Genomic DNA, 23,862 nt, shown 5'->3' on the forward strand with positions numbered 1-23,862 from the left:
ATTTTTGGATGTGATGATTGGAGGGGCCGTTATAATGTGTTTGACTTCATCCCGACAACGACTGAAATGGCTCCTGAATTGCTGTAACAGTGTGTCTGGTGACATTACCATCCTGCAGTATGGGAGCGGTGTTTGCCTAACTGTGTGCACCTGATGCTCTAAACACGGTCTAATATCCCTCACCTGGTTTACAATCATGTAGAGCAATCATCTAAGCTAATGTTTCACGGTAGATGGCTGTGTGTAGCACTCCAGACCTACGACCGTGTTTAACATCTGCCAACTGACAGCCAGCGTCAAAGGCTGCGTTTTTCTATTTCACACAGATCTGCCCGGATGAAGATAAATTACTGAAAAATGATTGATTCCACCACACTTTTACAATAGCAGGAATAAGGTATTTGCGGTCTTTGTGCCAGAATATTTATCTAATGGATATCTCCAGTTTCTGAAAGGCAGCCATAAATGCCAGCTATACATGAATCTCAATAAGTGCAGAGGCGTTGGTTCTATTCAAGTGATAATTGTTCGTTTTCATTTAAAACTGACAAACACCGCTACTTGTCATTTATCTAGATAGATCCTCATCCTCGCTCCGCTCTTACACTCTCCTTTTCATCATTTCCTCTTCTCCTTCCTCCTCCTCCTCCTCATTCTCCTCTCCTCTTCATTATCTGTACAACACTGGGGTATTCTTATCCACCCAAGGTCTGAAGGCTGAATGACTTTAGAGCGGTTATCCAATGCATTTATACTGACTGGAGATCAACACACAGTTGGGTTGTTAATTCATTGAACTCTCCCTTTAAGTGCAGAACAGATCAAGGTCCTGGACCCATACGGACCAGGTCTGCAGCATGCTGATAGAACGGAGCGTTTGCTGAGCTACAATAGACGAAAGAAACATATCTTTGATAGCCATCTTTAGCATCAACCCTGCAGAGAGCAGAGGGAGAGAAAGTGATGAAAGGGGGAAGTAATGGCAGCGTGCCTGAGAGGAAAGACACACATTCTATTGGAACCTAAATTTAAACTGGAGCTCTTTTGCTCACTTTCTCTCCGTCTCTCTTTCGCGCACACTCACACACTGTGCACTCTCAAAAAACTGGGAGAAGAAAACAACTCAATTGGCGAACGAACTGGGCCTCTCTCTCAAACAAAAATACATTTTGGAAGGTTAATACATTTTCCTGTGAAACTCAGATAAGTATATGCCAAATCTCAGCTTTTTAGTTCATTATTCAAGCATGAAAAGAAGCAAAGAGAGTGAGAGGAAGTGTTAGAGAGTGTGTGTGTGTGTGTGTGTGTGTGTGAATGGGAGTGTACAGTCTCAGTCACCTCACAAATTCAATGCGAGTTCACAGAGCGTTAATGCAGCACATGCATTTTACTCAGTGACTTCCCCTCCGATGCACCTGCAATGAAGTTCATTTGAATACATCTGCATGCAAACAAGACAATCCTGCAAATTGCATTTTCAGCTCAACGAGTGGGAAATAAATCAAGAGGAGAAATATCCATCCGAGCGACCGCATTAAATCAGCATCCTCGCTCGGCTTTGCGTGTTTGGGCAGCTTTTTCACTGAATTCTTCCAAATCAAAATGACGCTCCATTTCCTTCTGCTTCCTCTGTTGCTCACCTGTTCACCACCATCCTCATCACAGTCCTCCGTCTGCTAGGAAGCGAGGAGACACCTTATTTTGTCCTCACCTCACATGAACTAGCGTGCACATAGTAACCAAACCTGTCATCTTAAATGGATTTTTTATTTTTGTAAAAACTGCGAGGTAAAAAAAGTGCCAAGATCCACTGTGTATTAATTAATCTAACTGTAGCCGAGTGTCTTCTCTCACACACAGTAAACATCCAAAGGCAAACAAACACACATGCACAGTATCTTTCCTGTTTTTCGGCTCATCAGCCACGATTGGAAGGGACTGCTGTGCTTAGTGGTGGTATCCGCAGTGGCTTCATGCTACAGAGATAAACTTTAATATCGGCCATATATTGAGAGGTGTCTCCTGCTGTCCAGTGTGTGGGCTGTGCACCACCACGCAGAGAAGGGCTCCTGCGGACAAACAAATGTTCCTCTTTCTGTCGGCACCATTCCACTTTCATTACTCATAGATCCCGTTCCCTTGCCCCATGATCAAATCCTCATTGTGATGGAGCTGAATACACATTTATCTGTGCACGACAAAACCCCTTCTCAGTCTGACCTTCCTTTGCGCCGTTCAGGTGCACGTAGAAGCCAAAAAAAATCTGCTAACAGACAAATGAGGGTCCACATTAGAGAGTACAGATATGAACTTGCCCTGGTTCCATTAGCAAGGTGATTTATGCATTTTAGTGCCACCAGAAGAGAATTCATTTCAGCTGAGAGTCTATCTACAGGCAGCTGAGCTATTAGCGTGTAATGTGGTTCAGACATTCACAGGCAGGCGGGAGCAGAGCAGCTTCAGACCCACGTGACCCGCCCAATTAAGAGCCTATTGTTGACATTCACACTGGAACTGTACTGCTCTGTACAGTCTGTATCAGAGTAGTATTCTAAATGAGGCATACCGATAACCTGACAAACACACACACACACACACACACACACACACACACACACACACACACACACACACACACACACACACACACACACACACACACACACACACACACATTGGATCTTTAAGGTGACCAGGCGTTTATATTAAGTTATTAGGATAAAGTATTTGTTAGAATAAAAAAGCAATTTGTCCCGCCCTCACAGGTGCAACGATATTAACAGGAAGGTCGGAGAGATGTCAATCAAATTCTGTACTTGCCCACTCAGTCCTGAAGAGGTCTAATCATGCAAAAATAATAAGAGTAATCATCGTAATGACTCTACCCTGGGCCTAATTTTTCATTCTTGATTTTCAGTGGAAGAGTAACGCATTCAAGTACACTTGAGCATTAAAACATATTGAATGTAGTACTTTATACTACTTCTTTACATTTCAAAATAGGAGTACTTTTTACCCCATTAAACTCAATTGGCAGGTACTTTGAAAATTAAGATTGTACATACCCGTGATGAAACATATAAAAATGCTCACATAGAAACGCATTAGTATAACGATCAAATGATAAAATAGGTATTTTATCTAATAAGATAATATAACAGGAGCCACACTGTCGCCCAATACTTTCAATACTTTTACAACATTTTGCTGCGAATACTTTCGTACTTAAGTAAAGTTATGAATGCATGACTTTGACCCGTCATGTACTGTTTTTATAGTGTCGTATCGCTACTTTTACTTACACTTTGTCAAACTAACCTCAACTACAAGCCCTCAAAATGACAAAAGAAAAAAATGGATTTTAACTACTACTAATGATTTCCTTTTTTTTTTCTTCAAGAAGATAAAACAATTTTGGAGGGAGTACTCCAGAAAATACTTCATGTGGCATACAGTAATGCATGAGCCACCTTAGACTGATCATGGGTCTATACATTACATTGCTTCTTCATCTTGTAGGCTTATTTTCATGAAAACTCTTCTGGCATATTTGTAATCAAGAATATGTTTTGTTGAATCTGTTGTTGTCAATAAATAAAAATCAATCCTATGAAGAATACATTTTGACTAGGCATTTGTTTTTTTATGATGGACTATAGTTTTTCAGCTCATTGAGAGGCATGCATCCCCTCCTGTATGCCTGCCAATTTAAATCTCCCTCTCTTGGCGATGCAACTTCCGTTTTCAGCCCCATGTACAGCGCCGTCACTCTCATCTTTTTTTTTTTCCTCCATCGAGAGCTTTATACGGCAGCTTGAGGCGGGGAGGTAAACTTTTGGCAATATCAGAGTGAAGGTTTATGTGTGTGTGTGTATGTGTGTGTCCGACAGTGTGTGTGTGTGTGTGTGTGTGCGTCCTCAGCCCCATGCTCATCACTGCCCGACGCAGCGAGAAATAAAGTGCGGCCACGGAAGGACCGAAAGGGGAGAGGCTCCGAAGAACCAGGCTCCAGATATGAGATGAATATGCACAGAGACGAGTCCGTGAAACAGATCGGTCGCGTTCTGCCACTGGGTTGCTGAGGGGAATCAAACATATTTGTAAATAATAAGAGTAATAATACAGAGAGGAAGAGAGAATCGAGCGCATCGCGTCGCCAAAAAGAGAGCCGGGAGGAGAGGACCGCTGTGCGGGGGGACGCAAAGGGACTGGATCTGCATGTGAGACCGCTGGTCCTCACACACCGGAGGCAAGAGATGCAGCCTGCGAACAAGCTCCTGACTCTGTTCCTCCTCATCTTCATGGGCACAGAACTCACCCAAGTAGGTTTATTCTTTTAATTTTTCTTATTTTATTTTATTTTTTTTAAAACGCCATTTTCCACATTCTGTATTCTAAAAAAAGCTATATATAAAAAAAAAAAAAAAAAAAAAAAAAGCCAGCGGTTAATTGGCTTCAGATCCACGGAGAGATGATAAAAAAAAAAAAAAAAAAAAAAAAAAAAAAAAAAAAAAAAAAAAAAAAAAGGGTCCCCGTGAATTAGCCCCCTCTACCCCCTGTTTAAACAGAGATTAACGCGGGGGGGGGGGGGGGGGGGGGTGATGGGGGGGTATTACATGATGTGAATACATTGTGTTTGACGGGCGCGGACAGATCCAGCAGAGCCCTGTACGGTCATCCCCACCGACGGGGATGACAGATAGGGGAAAGACAAAGAGGAGGGGGGGGGGTTTATTGCATGATCTGCCAGTTTCCTCATTAGGAAATGCTCAGATGAATCAACTGCAGGGCTTTTCTGATACAATATGTTGCCTGTAGCTCTCTCTCTCTCTCTCTCTTAAAAAAAAATAAAAAAGGCCATTGTTGAATCATGGGGTGCATGCTCCTAAAGCAGGGCTCCACAATCAAATGCAGTGTCTCAAAGAAGGTGTTTTTTGAGCATGCTCACTGACCACAGTGTGACTTACTGTTTGCCTGTGTGAGAGGGGAGAAAAGAAAACCCCCCAAAAAAGAACATTTAGTCCAATAATGTAAAGCCACCTAGCTCAGCAGTAGTAAACAAATTTACTGGTCAATAAAATGCATCTCCGTGATCCTTTACTGGAACTAGTAATGACTTCCTGCGATCTGAAAGCCCATTTGCAGCAATACATATAATAGTTACTGTTGCATTAAACTGTTGCCTTTTAAATCCTCACAGACAGTATTACGGTGGGAGGAGTGCATTTATTTATCACCAGGCCCTGCCACCACCGGATTGAGGAATTTGACGATTTAATTGCCCATGCTTGAACAGAGAGTCACATTCCGTGTGCATCTCTCTAGTGTGTATCCAATAGTGTTTGGTAATTGTAGACTGGAGGACAAAAGAAAATAATCAAATCTACTACACAGAGGTATCCATAAACTAATCTGTGTTCCCAGAGTATCTGTAATGTACGCCAAGTGACAAACTCAATAAAATGTGTTGGAAGCAGTCTGCTGCAAACCCTGCTGGCCCTGATAACCAACGTGTTAAAAGAATATTGATGTCATATTACCTTGACACAAATATGCCAGCAATATTGATTTGAGCGAATGCATGAGGAGTGTCGGTGTGCTGCGAGCGGAACATTTTTTATTCATAGAGCGACGGCATTCATGTGGAATTACACACAAAGATATTACTGGTGCCATTTTACCTCCCTACACTGAAAGCATCAACTGTGTTCGCCTGTAATGTGAACTGGACATGAGTAGTGCATCCGTAGAGTGCACCGAAAATGCTGACACGAAGGAACAATGAAGCTATGTGCATTGATTGATGGGAAGCCATCAGCCAGAAGAAGGAAAAAAAGAGAGTGTGTTTCACTTTGGGTGTCACGGCAGTCTGGTTTCTGGGTCCGGGGGGCCCCCCATGTTACGGTGACAGCGTTTCTCTGGTGGCCTGAGAGTGCGTGTCATTTGTTTTGAAGGTAAGTCGATGTAAGTCCTCAGCCTCGCCCGTCCGCTCCCTTCCAGGAGAGAAGAATCACTATAGACACTGTGACAGGCTCTATTTATACAGCCCCCTAGCTATAGGAACCTACAGTACACTTCACTGTAGGAAGGCTAAGGCCTCTCCACATCTCATCTCTGTTTGAAGCCAGATATATAAAAAAAAAAAAAAAAAAGTGAGAGGTGTATCCAGAGACAGAGAGATGGAGAGCCTTTCAATGCCGGATTACTCATGAGCGCGGCCTAGATCCGTTGCTGCTGAACAGTGACGCTCTCTTAATGACCACACGAACAATCCCTGCTTCAAAAGTCTCACTCTGTTTCAGACGGCGCTGAGGGGCAGCTGCGGTTCTTTCTTCTTAACATCTGGCCGAGGGAGCATGGAGCCGCCTGATTAGTAGCTCGCTCTCCTCTTTAATTCCGCCCGCGTTTTTTTTTTTTTTTTTTCTCACCTCTATCCCCACACCGCCGACCGGGTTTCGACTACACCGCTCGGTGCTCTCACAGAGAAGAATAGTAAGCAGCCAGAGCGGCATCTGTTCCTCAACCCAGTGGCTCCCACATGGCTCCAGGCCCACATCCTAAAGCATCTCACAGACACCTGACAACCCAGATGGCACCATGCAACCCGCATACCACAGCACAAACAATCGTCATGCAAAGGTTAGGCGCCTGCACATGGGATGATTCGTACGCATGCACAATTAGGAATGCATTTATGTTTACATTAAAAAAAAAAAAAAAAAATCGCTTCCAAATCATATCGATCAACTCAATCTACTTTAGCCGGCACACGTCTCCAGCTGAAACTCAAAGGGTTCCAGCGAGGGGATTAATATTCTAAACAGTTTAATGTATGAAACCAGGGGAATCGATGCAGTTTTATTTTTTTTTTTTTTATATGTGAGAAACTGAGATGGAGTTGAGCTGAATTGCAATACGCATGGCAGCTGGGGTTGAAGCTATTTATTATTCAGTATGGTTGGTGAAGCAAGTGGAGAGAGAGAGAGAGAGAGAGAGAGAGAGAGAGAGAGAGAGAGAGAGAGAGAGAGAGCAGCAGAGGAGTAGGTGGAGACACGGTGCATTTTGTAGTTCACTTGCAGGCTGGAAATGTGATTTTTGTCGCTATACATATATAAGCATTTATTGCATTGGATACTAAGTGTTTCAATGTGGCTAAACCACTGTTTATACACAGTAAACACCTGTTCTCTATGATGCAATACAGTCAACTAGCCCAGTCAGAAATACTATGATAGTTTTTATTAATTATTGCATCATATATTATAAATATGTCCCTGCTTGTTTGTCCCTACAAACAACTTTCACTTACCATAAATCGTAATTTTTGTCCTTTGTAAAGAGAAAATAACTTTGACGACACACCTACAGTACACAGCACAGCAGCACACGTTTTTTTCTTAGTGTAACCATATCATTTGATCCACACCTCTCTTACGACGTCTTATTCATGAAAGGGTTTTAATATCAGACTGCATAACTGCTCATTGTGCGAGTGTTTTTATTCTATTTACTATTTGTTTGCACATTTGGGATCTCGTGTACAGAATTATAGATCAATCCTTCTGTGCTGTAGTGCTTTCTAATGAGGGGCTTTAAATGACACATCTCTCTATAAATAGTCGCTGATTGATTGATTAATTGATTTCTTTCATTAAGTCAGACGTCTTTCCTCAGAGCACCTGTGGCGTTCCTCCCGCTGCTGCTGTGTTAAATACTGACTTGATATTAGAGGTGGGACCAAAGCTTTTGATCCTTTGCTTCACCGCCATTAAAAGGGAACTGGATCCACACCTGTGAGGCTTACAGGACTCACTGTACCCTCTCTTGAAGGCTATGTGATTAGAGGCCGCTGCACTGAACTGCACCATATTAACTCAGGACTAGACTGGACTCACAGGAGAGCGGTGCACAGCGGTGAGCTGACCCCTGCCGATGATTCAAAGTAATCCGTGGATCCATCACTACTGCGAGCTCTCACCTCAAAGGTCAGAAAGGCGACGTGGGAGAGACAAGAGAGGCGGGGCAGGAAGGTAGAGAGAGAGAGAGGGGGGGGGGGGGGGGGAGATATGGATGTACAGTGAGTGCCAACTTTCTTTTTCTGTCTTTTTCAGTCTACTAGAAAAATGCATTATGGAGCTGACAGGAATAGCTGTGGACGTAAAGCCACTCATGCTATTCTGAGGACCTCGTGTAGCCTTCCTCGTAGCACTTATTGCATTCGTATCAGTTTGTTGCACTTATTGTATTCATATTAGTTTATTGCACTTATTGTATTCATATTAGTTTGCTTCTGCACTATACTTTTGCTCTGGTTTATGCTTTAAGATGCTTGTTTAAGAAAGGAGATGCACTTATGACTTCTGGTGACTAGTAGTTCTCTTGAATACCTATGTTGAATACACTTCCTGTAAGTCGCTTTGGATAAAAGCGTCTGCTAAATGACTGTAATGTAATGTAATGTAATGTAATGTGTATGATGCAGTGCTGAAGTTTGGGCCGTCGTCTGGAACATTAACCTCTGGCCCTGATGGCAACCGAGTTATTAGTTATTTTTGAGAGATATTATCCATCAACAAAATCAGCACAATTTAGCTGCACTTTATAATTCAGACACGTTTAGAAACATGCATTCAGTGCATAAACGTGACATGCAGCCCTTTTTTAATAGATTTTTTTTTTTTTAAACATATATCATTTTTATTTTGTTGCATATTCTGTGCTGCTTCCTTGCATTTTAAAAATGCACTTCCCTTTTGATTCCAGCAACGCCAAAATCAGCTACACGATGGCGCCAGAGTCACGCGGATGAAAACCAAAAATAAGGCTCACCCTCCTGTCTGAGCTCGAGGCATCCGGTTAGCCATCAATAAAACATAACCCCGAGTCCCCCCCCCCCCCCCCCCCACCCTCCTTCTGTCTCCGGGATGCGACAATCTGCACACGCAACTTTTGTCCTGTGTGTGTATTTTTGACATGTGGACTTTTGCATTCAAACATTGCAGTGATTTATTTTTTTTATTTTCAGATGTTTTAGTTAAAATGACCTTTACCACGCGTATGATGATCCGGATCAGGTTTTAACCTCTCTATGATGGAGAGCCTCTTGTCCTTATTGGAGAAAGACATGTCCACTGTCCACTATGAAATAATGCCTCAGCATCAGTGACGGCCGACCTCAGCCGCACTGCTCATTGTCATTCCCTCAGGAGGGAGGGGGGGGGGGGGGGGGCTATAATCCCAGATATAACCACGGACGGACCCCAACCTGGCTGACATCATTGCGTCTGGCGATATAAGGATGGATCCGTAGTACCTCCTCCTCCTCCTCCTCCTCCTCCTCTCATCCTTTCGGAGCAGCCTCTCTTCCGTGCGTGTGTTGGTGTGTGTGTGTGTGTGTGTGTGTGTGTGTGTGTGTGTAGTAGTCAGTGGCACTTTATCACAGAGCGCACCAAGGCAGGAGGCGGACCGTCGGGCGTGAACCAAATAGTAACGGTGAACCGGAGAGGCAGCAGTGTGCGGGACAACGCAGAGGCAGAGGAGCTATCCAGAAGACGCGTCCAGCAGCTGCTCTCTGGGTGTTTCTTTTTTTTTTTTTCTTTCTTCATCTTCCCACTGGAGCAAGTGTTGCAGTTTTTTTTTGGTTTCTTTTTTGGTGCGTTCTTTCTCCGGTCCCCGCACCATTCCCGTTCAGGTCGGTCTCCTTTCCGCGTCCGACGCCAGTGCTTCGTCGGAGATGTCCAAAAAAGACCAGCCGAGCCGGAGTCCCGGGTGAAACAGCAAGCCGCTCTGGGCAACATGAGTCGCCTCTCTTGTTTCACACCGGAGGAGTCGGTAGAATGAAGAAGGCTTAAAAAAAAAAAAAAAAAAAAAAAAAAAAAAAAAAAAAATCAAAAGATTTAAAATTAAAATTAAAATTAAAAAAGTCCAAGCAGAGTGCAAAGATGTCGGTGCCTTTGCTGAAGATCGGCGTCGTGCTCAGCACCATGGCGATGATCACCAACTGGATGTCGCAGACGCTCCCCTCTCTGGTGGGGCTGAATACCACCAAGCTCACGGCGGCACAGGGAGGGTACCCAGACCGGAGCACAGGAGTAAGTGCGCAAGTTTCGCATCTTTCCTTGCGGCTGGTTTTAAGTTTTTTTTTGGGGGGGGGGGGGGGGGGGGGGTTGTCTCCTGAATGGATGTTGCAATTCAATTTCAATTAGGTGCCCAACCATATGTGCACTTTGGTTCATAATTGAAAAGGGGGGAATTGATGCTCTTTGCTGGACGCATGCAGAAGTGAAAAAATAAAAATAAAATAAAATAAAAAACAGACTTGGAGATGCTTCATAGATATCTTTTTGCTTTTGATGTTGCTCCAGATGCCACTGGGCTGCTGCCCCTGTCGATAGGAGTAGAGCCTGCACTAATTGGAAAGTTAAGCCGGTTCTTTTCTTCTCTCTCCCTCTCTGGTATTGATATGAATAAAAGATCCATGGTTGAGAATTAACCAATTGACATGAGAAATTTCAAGCCAGTTGTTTTTCACCCCCTCCGTCTGAAACAGCAGGGGTGGAGGTGTGGGGGGGGGGTCCTCCTTCTTCCTTCCACAGCCTGTGTGAATGAGAGAGGCGTTCAAAGCCACGGTTCTGTTATAGAGTCAAGATGAAGAGTCTCTTTGTTTCTCTGTCGGGCTCCTGGCGGATTCTGAGCTGCCTCTGTGCCCGGATGATAATGTGAGCGCTCTGTCAAGTGGAGGGTTGCACTGAAATTTAGAACAATGGACGTTGAAGGCAAAGAAAATGATAGATATTTAAAAAAGCAAAAAAAAAAGCTGATATTTACTCAGTTCTCCTGAACGAGCCATGCTTGTTTCATGGTTATGAGAAGATTCAAGCATCTTTTTCATGATATATGATGTTTTATTATCATCTGTGAGCGTCCAGTGTTAGAGGACTGACTGAGTAGTAGACCTACAGATGCACACTGAGATGTTGAGGCAGTTGCTTGATAGTGATTTTCTTTGTCTTGTCAGCACATCCATCGGTGGAAAGCAGTGCGGCTGCTCCTATTTTGGATTGTGTGAAGTCACTCATTCTCACCCTAATTGACTCAATCAGCAGATCTGTCCAAGTGATTTTTATTGCTGATGCAGTGATGAACATCTTTTTCAAAGTCACTCACTCGGTCTTATCTGATCAGCAGGTTACTCTTTCACTCTCAGGCAAAAAAAATAAAAAAAATAAAATCTTTCTGACGTCACGTCACACTTCCCACTTTCACACACCCACTGAAAAATGGGAGTAGCTCCAGCTGGCTTGATTGGCTGCATCGTGCCTTTGTGTGCCGGCTTTACACACTCTGTGATGGTGCAAAACGGGTGGAGCCTGGTGGTTTGTGGTGTCCTGATGGTGATAAATGCAATGCGGCTTTAGCATCCCACAGGCGCAATGCCCCTAATGGGCAAATAGCAGCAAAGTGACCTTTGTAATTTCATAGACAAACCCGACGTGTGTGTTTTTGTGGTGCCCTTTTTTCTTTTTTTCGGCTTTAGTTCGAGCTGTTTTTCTTTTATTTGCTCCTCATCCCCTCCAGCATGTTGCTCAACTGCCCTTCTCTTCTGTCTATCCACTCCTTTGTCCTTAGGTGTTGCCAGCGAACCCAGAGGAATCGTGGCAGGTGTACAGTTCAGCCCAGGATAGCGAGGGGAGGTGTGTCTGCACTGTGGTGGCGCCCCAGCAGTCCATGTGTTCACGGGATGCCCGCACCAAACAACTGAGGCAGCTGCTAGAGAAGGTAATTACCGCTTAACACCTCCGCAACTCATGACCATAGCAATCAAAGTCATACAATACCCAGAGTGAGCCTTTTTACTCCGTTTGACTACAGTACATCACACACAATGAGACACACACACACACACACACACACACACACATACACACATACACACACATATGCTTACCCGTGTTTGTGGTTTGCCCGTTGGACAAGAATAGGAATCATGCTCTAATGAGCTCCCTCGAAACCCAACATGCATCATGGGAGGCAGCTACACACCGTGAGTTTCTATTGAACCGCACACAACCAAAGCAACACATCTAATGATGCAACCAGGCTCAATACACAAAGACTGGTGGCTAAGGCTATCCAATTTACACCAAAGGAACGTTTAAGCACATTTATGGAAAAAAAACAAAAACCTTTATTATCCAAAAATGGAGTTCATCCCCAATTAACGTAGCTAATCCACACACAAAAATACAGACATCAACACATTATTATTCATGAATAAACAGAAGATTTGCCAAGTTTCTGGAGTTTCAGGTTTGTAGAAACCAAATGTCTTAACAGTATGCATTCAACACTTCCACCATGTGTCTGAGGCCCCTGACTAGTTGGCCTGAGTTTGTGAGTCACTGCGAGAAGAAAGCCAAGCCAAAACAACATATTGACAGTCTGTTGCGTTTTCCCTTCATCTCATACTCATTGCTCCAATTAGAATGTAATAAATAGAGATTGATTCCATGACTCGGTCCAATGTGTCCGTATGGCTCTTCAGGTCCAGAACATGACCCAGTCCATCCAGGTCCTGGACCAGCGAACCCAAAGGGACCTGCAGTATGTGGAGAAGATGGAGGTCCAGCTCCGTGGTCTGGAGACCAAGTTCAGGCAGGTGGAGGAGAACCACAAGCAGAACATCGCCAAGCAATACAAGGTACGGAGCCGGATCTCTAGCCATTGACCCGACCGCCATTCTGTCATAGCTGCTATGTAGCCCATTATAAACAACCTTACCCATTTTGTGTCTTTGTGTTCCCACTGTCGAGATTCAGAATTGACTCAACCACCATACCACATACCACAAGAAAATCCATAATGCATGCATAATAAAAGAAGTTCAATAATTGGATACATAAACCCAGCTGCTAGAATTCATGTCCGTATTTCACTCTCTTATGGAACCATGTGATGGAATCCTAAATCAACTCGGAAATTAGGAGATTTACATTAATCACACTGAGTAGATAATGGATAAACGTTATACCACCAAAATATCTGCACATGGGACACACATTGTTAATCCAATCTGATTAAAGAGCAGAAACTAAATCCTCCTTTTTTTTTTAATTAAAGGGCCAGTGTGTGAAAACAGAATATGATGATTATAAGTATGCAGTATTAGTATTAGCACTAGTGTATAATCACCTGAAAATAAGAATTGCTGTGTTTTCCTTACCTTAAAATTAGCCATTTATATATCTATAGGAAGTGGTTCCTCTTCAGAGTCTGATCTGTTGTGGGCTACTGTAGAAACATGGCGGTGCAACATAGCAATCACTGGCTCTAAATCGGACGATTTGTGTCGGCCAACGTAGTTCTCCAACCTGTTGGCAAACGAGAGAAGTTTCATTTGGTTGCAGTCTGCAAACTCACTGCTAGATGCTGTAATATCCTACCCACTGGCCCTTTAAAGGGTTAACTGTCTTGTCAAAATAGAATAGGCTAATTTTGAATAAATATTCTGCAGGTAGGGTGGGGTATCCTTTATTGTGTTTCAAACTAGTGCTGATACGCCTCGTATCTTTCTTCCAATAAGGACTGCTAATACTTTTTTTAAATGTCAATAAGCACATTATTGTCTCGGTTCAAGGAGTAACTGCCAAAAAGATAATAGAAAAAAGCTATCGGAGCATCTCAAAGCCCAAAATAACATTAGCAAATGACTTGGTTTATCGGAGAAAAGCAGCACATCTCCACAATTAGGGAGGTGGAACTTTTCGTTTGAAAATGACTTTAACGATAAACCAATTTTCAAACCAGTTAACGATTAATAAGTCTGACTAATTGCATAATCGACCAATTGCTTCAGCTTTCGGTTTAACAAAAGAAGTTCTCAAGTGCTAAATGTCTAAACACAATGAGCCGTACAAGAACTTTCAAAATCAAAGAATAAGTATACAAGGCACTATAATGCCAATTTTAAGTCATTAAAAGTTTGTTTAATTCTCTGCCATAATGAGATTGCCGTCTGTACCATAAAAGCTTTGAAGTTAAATACCCCGCCCTGTTTGCAAATAACTCCCACAAATGCATTGTTTCAGCTTACCTGTATTCTTACCTGTACCATCTTCCCTGCACCAATACTTGTGTGTGATCACCGCTGCATGCTCAGAACACCTCATGCCACCAACCCCACAAATCAGTGCATGCGTGCAATTTTCTGTAACCTGTCTAAGTGCATATACTAAGTGCGTGTGTGTGCGTTTGTTTGTGTGTCTTTGTCAGCTAGGTTAGCAAGCTCTAGCCCCTGTCAACAGTTTGTCATTTTCTTGCTTGCAGGGCTAACTTTAAGACATGTAAAGAGAGCCACAGGGAAGAAGAGGCAGGTCAATTCCAGATTCCCCTGAACTGGGCCACAGTACTGAGAGCATTTGGGCGTCAAACAGTTAATTTACCTTTAGCACCATTAAGACTAAGAAACCCCAGCCTTCTCCCAAACCAACCCACCACTGATCTCTTCCTGCATGTTACTGCTGTCAAAGTTTTCCATTTAAAAGCTTTCTTTTTCAAACGTAAATACATTTATTATTATTATTATTATTATTATTATTATTATTATTATTATTATTATTATTATTATTATCAATTGCTGTTATTCATTCTATTTTTCTTTTGGCTTTTGTCTATGCATATTTGGTTACTCAACAAATCTATACGTAAAAACTATAGACGTAAAATTCGAGTCACTTTGTTGTGTGTGACATGTAAAAGCATGTAACCCTTAATACGATGTTGCATTTTAAACGATGATGACCAATAAAGAGCTTTCCCAATTGTTGTCGGTGTACCAAGGGCTTGCTTTTTAAACGGCTGGTCACTGCCGGCGGACGGAGCCACCCGCTCTGCTCGACCAGCGGGCGGAGAATATTACCTGGGTTTGTTTACTCAGACACACACCTGCACAGACAGAACACAGCTGCTCACACACAAACACTGAACACAGACACGGACAGGGGGTCAGTGGAGAGGCAGGATAGAGTCAGAGTAGTCAGGTTCAGACAGGTGTTATTTTTTGTTTTTCCTTTTCTTTTTTCTTTTATGGACAGTCTCCTTTTGTCGCGCATGACACTCAACCCAGCTTATTCTAATCCTTTCAGGCCATAAAAGCGAAAATGGAGGAGCTTAGACCGTTGATACCAGTGTTGGAGGAGTACAAGGCCGATGCCAAATTGGTATTGCAGTTTAAGGAGGAGGTCCAGAATCTGACGTCAGTTCTAAGCGAACTTCAGGAGGAGATGGGGGCCTATGACTACGAGGAGCTCCACAACAGAGTGTCAAATCTTGAGGAGAGACTCCGAGCATGCATGCAAAAATTAGGTAGGCCCAGAAAGTTATTGACACACACTTTGCTTCTTCCAACATGTGCATGCACAAACACCCCCAACCCACATGTAGTATGTTGTGAGCGGTCAGAGAGAGATCCTCAGGCATATTCACACGATTCAGAACATCACAGGAACATTATGTGTGGCTGAAACGCTCTAGCACTCAAATGCATATTACACATCACTCATAACACCAATTTTATAACTTTATGGTTGTATATCATAGTGCCCGCCCTCTAACATACTTTGCTATTGGTATACTCTTACATTTTGAAAGTAAACCCATAGTGAAGTCCATTACAGGGCTAGTCGTGTACTCATAGAACTGGTATTACATCCTGGTAACTTCTACATCATCTGTGTTTCTTCCTTCAAAGACACCATTGGTTGTCAGAAAATCAGTTCAAATCATTAATCAATCAAAAAAAAACATATTCTGTGCTGCTTTTCTATTTTATATGATTGTAAATATTATGAATATGATTATTTTGGGGGGATTTTTTACTGTTTATTTGACAAAACAAACTTATAGACCATACACTGGGCTCTGTTAAATTGTGTTAGATATTTCTTTTCAATTCTTTTAGAAAAAATTTATGGAATTAATCATTAATTGATAGATGAATTGATAATCAAAATATCTTAAATGGCATCAGGCCTGACTGTTTGCCTTTTAACTTTCATTAGTTTGGAAGTCATACGCAAATTTCCTGCTGATACATTACCAGGAAATTTGCGAGCCTGCATGAATATTTGCTGGCGTCCAATCAAACTGACTTCCGCTGATGAAAGAGATGACATGTTTAAATACATGATTAAGCATTAGGTGTTTTACACGGGTACACACATTCACACAAACACACACCGATGAGGACGAGAGCTGCTGACAGGAAGTTTCTCTCACAGTCTTGTCTTTGGTTTTAGCCCCCTCTCGGTCTCTTCACACCTCTGTCACAGCCCACAGTGCTAATAGATGCACACCCACACCACAGTGACTAAGATGTATTACGAGAGCAGAGACACTTACACGCAGCACATCACGGGTATATTGTGTCCCTGTTTCAAATTATTCACAGTGCAAGACGACAGAAAAGGAATTGGGAAAAAACTTTTGGTTACAAGACCTACTGTTCATTTTGGACAGCTAGCTGAAACACAGTGATTTTATTTAAATTGGATGTGTAGAGTACAAAAAGCAGACGTCTAATCTCAGCTCCCCAGTTACCGTTTCTGTCATTATTTCTCTTTATCTATGCACACACAGTGCATTTTTTAGTTTTCTTTTTCACTGGACACATCTGCTGTCACTACCCACAGGATTGGAGCATGAGTCCGTGTTTCTGCTCTCAGTTCGATGAACATGCAGCTGCTCACATCTGCGGTCGGACTGCCAAAGATAGGAGAGTGGGGAACTGCTGTGTGTGTGTGTGTGTGTGTGTGTGTGTGTGTGTGTGTGTGTGTGGGGAAGATCAGATGAGATAAAGGCGAGGTCACCCAGCGAGGGACTGGCTCGGGCAGAACAGAGGGTGGCTCTTCCTTTTCATCTTCACACGATTGCAGAGGCACTCATGCACAGTGCACACAAAATACACTCCGCTACACTCTAGTTATTGAGATTAAATTTGCAAAGGTCACTCGACAAATTTGCATTTGCAGATTAACAGGAGGGTGGGAAAAAAGATATGAAAGTAAAGAAGGCAAGGGATTTTTTTTTTTTATAGTATTGAATAATAGATACAGCGACAGGAGGAATTGATAGGAGGTGGTGAGGGGAAGGAGAAAGAGTGATAAAGTGAAGGCGAGCTGGGAAAGTGAAAGAGAGTAACTAGGGTCCCTGCAGAGCTGTCCTTCAAGCTGTTTTATGCTGGAGAGACTAACAGACCGGCGGCTGCAGGGACACAATGGCCATCGATCAAGAGGACATGCCAGCTTGCTGGGCAATAATCAAATAAATAAATCACCCTGTGCCGTGCCCCGGCATTGCGGAGGCACAGAGAGCTCGAGGCAAATCCAGTCCCTTCACACCGAAACACCATCAGTGTTTCGGTGTGAAGGGACTGGATTTGCCTCGAGCAGGGAAGTCATACCAGCACATAAACCCCTCTGCTGCCCGCTTTGAAGCCATTGTTCTCACCCTCCATTTCCTCTTTAGAGAATACAGTTACAAGGAATAGTGTATAGCCAGGTTCACATGCCAAAGCATCAATATTTCTCCGTTTACAAGTAACTTCAACGTATCTATTTTTAATTCGTTTTCCCTCTCCCACATCTTTATAATAGAGGGAGTGGTTTATTTTATTGACTGTTTGACTGTCCTTTTAATTGCTGAGATCTGGGAACATAGAGACACGTCACACAAGTTGTCAGACGATAAATAAACACTAGAAAACTATTTCTGTATGACATTAAATATGAGCCGAAGATTGTTAATATCTTGTACATGACATCAATATTTTCCAAATGAGCCCCTCCCCACTCAAACCAGGAAGAAGAGCACAGAGAAATACAGAAATCTCTTTTCTGAAATAACCAAAGTGATCTACCTTTGCCAGAAAATATTGTTTTCATAAAGGAATAGGATGAAAGTGAATGACAAAATCTGTTTTCATGGCCTTTACAATAAACTGTATGCTAGGTTTCCAAACTTATTTGGAAGAAAAATGGAAGGCAAACGGTAAAATGATCAAGTCAGTTTAAACATCCACCTCAGTTTACAAATTTTTCCTGCTCTGGCTTAACTTTGACCTATCATACTTGCTGTAGTTGTGCACAAACAGTGTTTTCTGAGCAACGAGTGATTACTAATAACCAGATCGGTCTAGTCGATCGGTCAACACCTTGACCTGTTTTTCACTATTTCGCCATTTTATAGAAATAACGATGAATTGATTAATCAAGAACATAAACGGCAGATTAACTCATTCAAAACTGTAATAAAAGAATCCAAATAATCATTAGTTGCAGCCTTACTTTCAATACTGTGGATGCGCTCACCTTTGGTTTTACCTCCAAATAACGTTTAAATAATCAGGGATATAAACTGTCTGACCGCCTCACCACTCCCAGACTTTGTCCTTTTCATGACAACTTTGTTGTGCCGTTCCCAGATCTCACCAATTTCTTGGTTGAGTACAATATTATCATAACCAATAAGGAATTACAACCCCAATTTGTCCTTGAAAAACAACTAGTCCTCTTCTGCAGGAATTGAGTGTTCAGTCTATATCTAAATCCTCACATTTCGCAGTTACAGGCTGATGGTGTTTTTGTGATAATCAGCTCCAGTTCCCATCAGGTTTCCCATTTGCTCTGACTTCTGCTCTGAGTCCACGCAAATCCAGGCCAAAAAGGGATTAGACCCTGCGTGCATCTCCAGAATGAAGAGCCATCAGCAGGCTCCCCAGCAGCCTGCAATAGTAGTGTGATCTAAAGATAGAGGGCATGATTAGAGTAAATAATTAAATAAATCAATGGCCAATGTACTATTGCGGTCTCTAATCCCACTGAGGGTTACGTAAGAGACTCAAACCCCCACTGGAAATAGTAGATGCTGCTCATGTGACCATGTGTTTGTCTCTCAGCCCGCCGCTGAGGTGTGATGCCCACACATAATCGCAGGCACGACATATGCTGCACATAGAGAAACACGGACACAATTTTCATTGTATAAGGGAAATAAATTCGACCTGATGAGAGAGTGACTTCAAAGTAAAATGATCAAGAACAATAGAGATGCTATGAAGAAAGAAGGATGATGAGTATTACAGTAAGGGGTTAATGGATGCAATGCTTCACATTGTCAGATGCTAATAAAAGACCTAAAGTGAGCCGCCGTCACAGTCCCACTCTTTAAATTAGCACGTCAGAGCAACTCGTCACATCCATGTGATGAAATGAACTCATCAAAATCATCTAATTGACTTTTGTCTTGAAAAATGTCTAAACGAAAGGATGTTCTGCAGCGGTGTTCTGATGTACTCTCAGTGAGGTAGGGACGCAGAACCCAGTTTTAGTTTTGTCAAATTCACATTAACACCTCATTCAACACTAATTAACACTACAGCAGCTTACTAGCAGCACACTGGAGCAGAATGCACAGTGGCCCCCCCTCTTCCTCTCACTTTCTCACACATCCACACACAGAGAATAAAACAGGCATTACCATATGTGAACCCAATAATAAGCACCTTTTATTATTGGGTTCCCAAAAGGGAATAGGCCTCAATCAGGACATCGACTCCCTCAATTTTCAGACAAACTCTTTTGGATATAAAGAGTATTAATATAAATTAAAGGGAACCCCTTGTAATAGATTTTGAATTGGTCTAAATACCCGAATGGGTGTCGCTCTAGATGTTCCCATCTCACTTCTTTGCCTTGCAGCATGTGGCAAGCTGACGGGCATCAGTGATCCCATCACCATCAAGACGTCCGGATCCAGGTTCGGCTCCTGGATGACGGACCCCCTGGCACCTGAAGGAGATACACGGGTATGTACGGCCGCACACCGTCACACAGCATGGATAAGAAACAAACACGGCAGTATTTTAGAGCTGAAGTTATTAGTTGATTGACAGAAAGGTGATCCGCATATATTTTGATCCAATGGTTTCACCTTCTGAAATGTAAATATTTCCAGGTTGTCTCCGTCTTCTACAGTTTGATAGTGAATTAAATACCATTGGGCGCTAAACTGTTGGTCAAACAACACAATCAATTTGAGTAACTTGGGCCTGGGAAAATGTGAATGGTAATCTGCAGATTTATCTTTAATGCAAATAATTGTTAGTTGCAGAACCACAATATTGGACATGCACAGATTGAAAATAGTAACACAAGCTCGCTGCAACTAAAAAATGTATAGATACTGACTCTAAAGTAAGAGTTTGCCTTGCTCATAGGTGAAGGTCAACTCTTGCTGTGAAATTGAATAACCGGTCTGTTAATTGGTCACTGTCCTTTTATCAGCTGAGCTGAATCTGATTTCCCTCTGATTGTGGTTTCTGTTGGCTCAATACGCTTTCAGTACTAAAACACAATAAAATGAAATGCCAGATAAATCTATAGGGTCTTAACAGGAGGCTGACCAGCGGACAGGAAGGGAGGTAGCTTGAAATAAAGAGTTTATTTGTCGGCTACATGCTCTTTGTGCACCGGCTTTATAAGAAACATTAATAACTCCCTATGCCACATGGGAGGAAAGGGGCAACAAACTTTAGAAGAGCCAGTAGCATACAGCACAGTGGCTGTCTAAATTTGCAGTTTGCCTCCTGCAGGCTTATTGTCATGACAACACAGGCTGTATTTTAAAATATTCCAGCAGCAGGGGTGAAATTTACTGCTGACTGAGATTATATCAGCACACTGTAAAGGCAACTTTTTTTCTAGAAACTAATACATTTTGAACTGAACACATGAACTATGTGCTGCGTTATCAAAGGGCAGAAAGTGGAGGAAGAACCTAATTGACGGGAGCAGAAAGTTCTGCGCCATTTCTTTTCATCTCTTTGTTTCCATACCGTGGGTATTTTTTTTTATCTTGGCCCTTGGAGACCTGCTTCTTTGATATGAATCATTCTTTAAGTCAATCACAGCAGTTCATGAAAACAGGTAAGGGAAGTGCTTTAGGTGTGTAAGTCCCTCTGAGACAAAGGAAGTGTTTGAGCCCCTAGATCCGGAGTTAGAGCTGCTTGCCCACCACCCCAGGAGGCCAAAAGGAAGCCGGGTGGAAGCAGCAGAGACAGGCCTTTTTATCCGGGATGATGGGCATTACCCCTGCGGGGCTCAGCTCGTGCCACCCCGCGGCTGTCACGCTGACTGTCACGCTGACTGTTTGTATTCGGAAGCTGCCGGATCTCGGCTTCGGTCCGCCCCTTGAGGAAGTCTCAGCGCTGACTTAATTGTGATGCTTGTTGAGTGGTGGGATTTGTTTTACTCTGTGTGTGATCTGCATAAAAGATCCAGGTATCCCCGGCACATGGACGATGATAGAGGTTTTAAAGCTCTCAAGGTGCTCCTGTGTTTGGTCCTAATTCTTTCTTATCCCTCTCGTCATGTAGGTCTGGTACATGGACGGTTACCATAACAACCGCTTCGTGCGAGAGTACAAGTCGATGCAGGACTTTATGACGTCAGACAACTTCACGTCCCACCGGCTGCCCCACCCGTGGTCGGGGACGGGTCAGGTGGTGTACAACGGCTCCATCTACTTCAACAAATTCCAGAGCCACGTCATCATAAAGTTCGACTTCCGCACCTCCTCCATAAGCAAGTCCCGGCAGCTCGACTACGCGGGCTTCAACAATGCGTATCACTACGCCTGGGGCGGCCACTCCGACATCGACCTGATGGTGGACGAGGGAGGCCTGTGGGCCGTCTACGCCACCAACCAGAACGCCGGCAACATCGTCCTCAGCAAGCTGAACCCCAACACCCTGCAGATCATCAAGAGCTGGACCACCAACCACCCAAAAAGGAGTGCCGGCGAGTCTTTCATGATCTGCGGCACGCTCTACGTCACCAACGGATACTCGGGTGGCACCAAGGTGTACTACGCCTACTCCACCAACTCCTCTACCTACGAGTACATCGACATTGCCTTCCAGAATAAGTACTCGCATATCTCCATGCTGGACTACAACCCGCGTGACCGAGCCCTCTATGCCTGGAACAATGGCCACCAGGTCCTCTACAATGTCACACTGTTCCACGTTATCCGCTCAGAAGAACTGTAACCACGGAAAATGGATTAAATACATAAATACATATTGTCTGTGTAGAGATCTCCCTATATACAAAAATATATCTGCGAAAGAAAAAGACGATGGCGAGAGCATTCTATTTATAATATCAAATAATGTTTACTGAGAGACTGCATCAACACTGAATGCAAAATGGATTGAATGTGAATATAAATGACTCTGTAAAAAAAAAATCTAAAATTGAAGGGTTTCATTCCAAAATGTGATATATTTGTTACAGATAAAAAAAAGCTTTATCAATTCATATCACAGTATCACAGATGATTGTTAATAAATCAGAACTGTTTTGTAAATAAAAGGTCTTAATATAACTTTCATAGTTACCCATAGTAGACTTTATTTTAATAGCTTTCATCATTTTGTTAGAGGTAATTTATTTTGGAATGAAACTCTTGAATTGTTTGCCGCGTAGAAAATGATTGTAACAATAGACTAATATATCAGATTTAAAAGAATAAGAACAGATGCCAAAAAAATAAAATAAAATCATCACGCCTTTTTTTTATATTATGGAATATCACCCTTAGCTCATTCCTGTGGCTCGGGTTCTTCTGTAGAAATCCTCCCAGCAGAACTTTTCTTTTTGGTCAATGGGGGTCCTCGAACAAAGACTCTTGGTAATAAACTGTTGGATCCCCAGGTCCAATGGACAGACAGAAAAAGTGGGAGGTCAGTCTAGTCAGAAGACTTGATAGCCTAATGGGTACGGTCTGTCATATCGTTTTTAATCAAGAACAGTAGCAAATCAAAAGTCTGTAGAGAAACAACAGACAACAATAACAACGTCCACTAAAAGACCTGAAGGCACTGACTGTTGACAGCGCTGTTGTTTGAGATGATTTTCCCGTGTTAGTGACTATGTGTGAACAAGGCTTTCTTTGCATGAGTGTTTTTCTATCACTCCGGTCTGCTCTTCTGAATGTCTTTTAGCTGTACGATGTTATAAAAAAAAAAGGAGGGAGGGAGGGGGAACGAGGTAGAATACCTTTGGGATTTGAGGATTTGCAAAGATATTGACTTTTTTTTTTTCTATTTTGTTCTTGTTTTGTTTATTTTCCTTTTTCTTTGCAATCATTTTCTTTTTTAAAAAAATGTTCTTGTATCACTGTAACTGTTGGCGCAGGTTTTGCCTCTGTATTTGTTTATTTGGACTGCGTGGGATGAATCTATCTAGCTCACATCTCTCTGAAGAACAAAAAAAAAAAAAAAATAACAGAATGTATCGAGTATTATATCCTGGGAACCCGGTCCTCTTATCTTCAATTCACATCATGCGCCTTTAATTTTTTTTTATAGAGGATAATCCCGTCTCATGTCATGTTTCCCCCCCACTGCTAGTGAAGGATAATGCTGTTTAAATGTATACCCTTGCAGAGGACAAAAGCTTTTCACCCTTTTTGCGCTTTGCTGGACATGTGTTGTATCTGAGATGAGATAGTTAATGATTCGTGTCAATAAAACAGAGAAATCTGACGCTCGGATTGTTGCCTTAAAAAGCTGCAGGCCGCCATGTGACAGTGCATGGCTGTCCATATGGAGGTCACTTTTACATCAAAACTAATGCGCTTATCTATCGCCTTTTGGGTTAACTCCCTCATTAAGATTGCACAGTGAGGTCACTCCGTTCCATTGTTGAGTTGTGGGAAAAGATTAAGCATTTGCAGGCCGTGTCACATTATTAGGAGTCTCAAAGTGAAGCTTTGTATCTTTTGAATGAAGAAATAACACAT

At 42.6% G+C, this 23,862-nt stretch overlaps 1 protein-coding gene across 4 annotated transcripts; it reads left to right on the top strand.

The window, feature by feature from the left end:
* Positions 1 to 4,253: 4,253 nt before the first annotated feature.
* Positions 4,254 to 22,105, top strand: olfm1b (olfactomedin 1b). Of its 4 annotated transcripts, none has more exons than XM_054612738.1 (6): positions 4,254 to 4,322; positions 11,629 to 11,778; positions 12,545 to 12,700; positions 15,144 to 15,363; positions 19,755 to 19,861; positions 21,431 to 22,105. In XM_054612738.1, exons 1-6 carry the CDS (start codon positions 4,257 to 4,259, stop codon positions 22,103 to 22,105), a joined length of 1,374 nt encoding a protein of 457 aa, XP_054468713.1. In that variant the 5' UTR covers positions 4,254 to 4,256. The 4 variants fall into 4 exon arrangements, with proteins under 4 accessions (XP_054468713.1, XP_054468712.1, XP_054468711.1 ...); XM_054612737.1 differs by lacking the exon at positions 4,254 to 4,322 and adding an exon at positions 9,942 to 10,103 and having other exon boundaries at positions 11,650 to 11,778; XM_054612736.1 differs by lacking the exon at positions 4,254 to 4,322 and adding an exon at positions 9,942 to 10,095 and having other exon boundaries at positions 11,639 to 11,778.
* The last annotated feature ends 1,757 nt before the right edge of the window (positions 22,106 to 23,862 follow it).

This window comes from Anoplopoma fimbria, chromosome 14, assembly GCF_027596085.1.
Source record: "Anoplopoma fimbria isolate UVic2021 breed Golden Eagle Sablefish chromosome 14, Afim_UVic_2022, whole genome shotgun sequence".
Taxonomy (NCBI): domain Eukaryota; kingdom Metazoa; phylum Chordata; class Actinopteri; order Perciformes; family Anoplopomatidae; genus Anoplopoma; species Anoplopoma fimbria.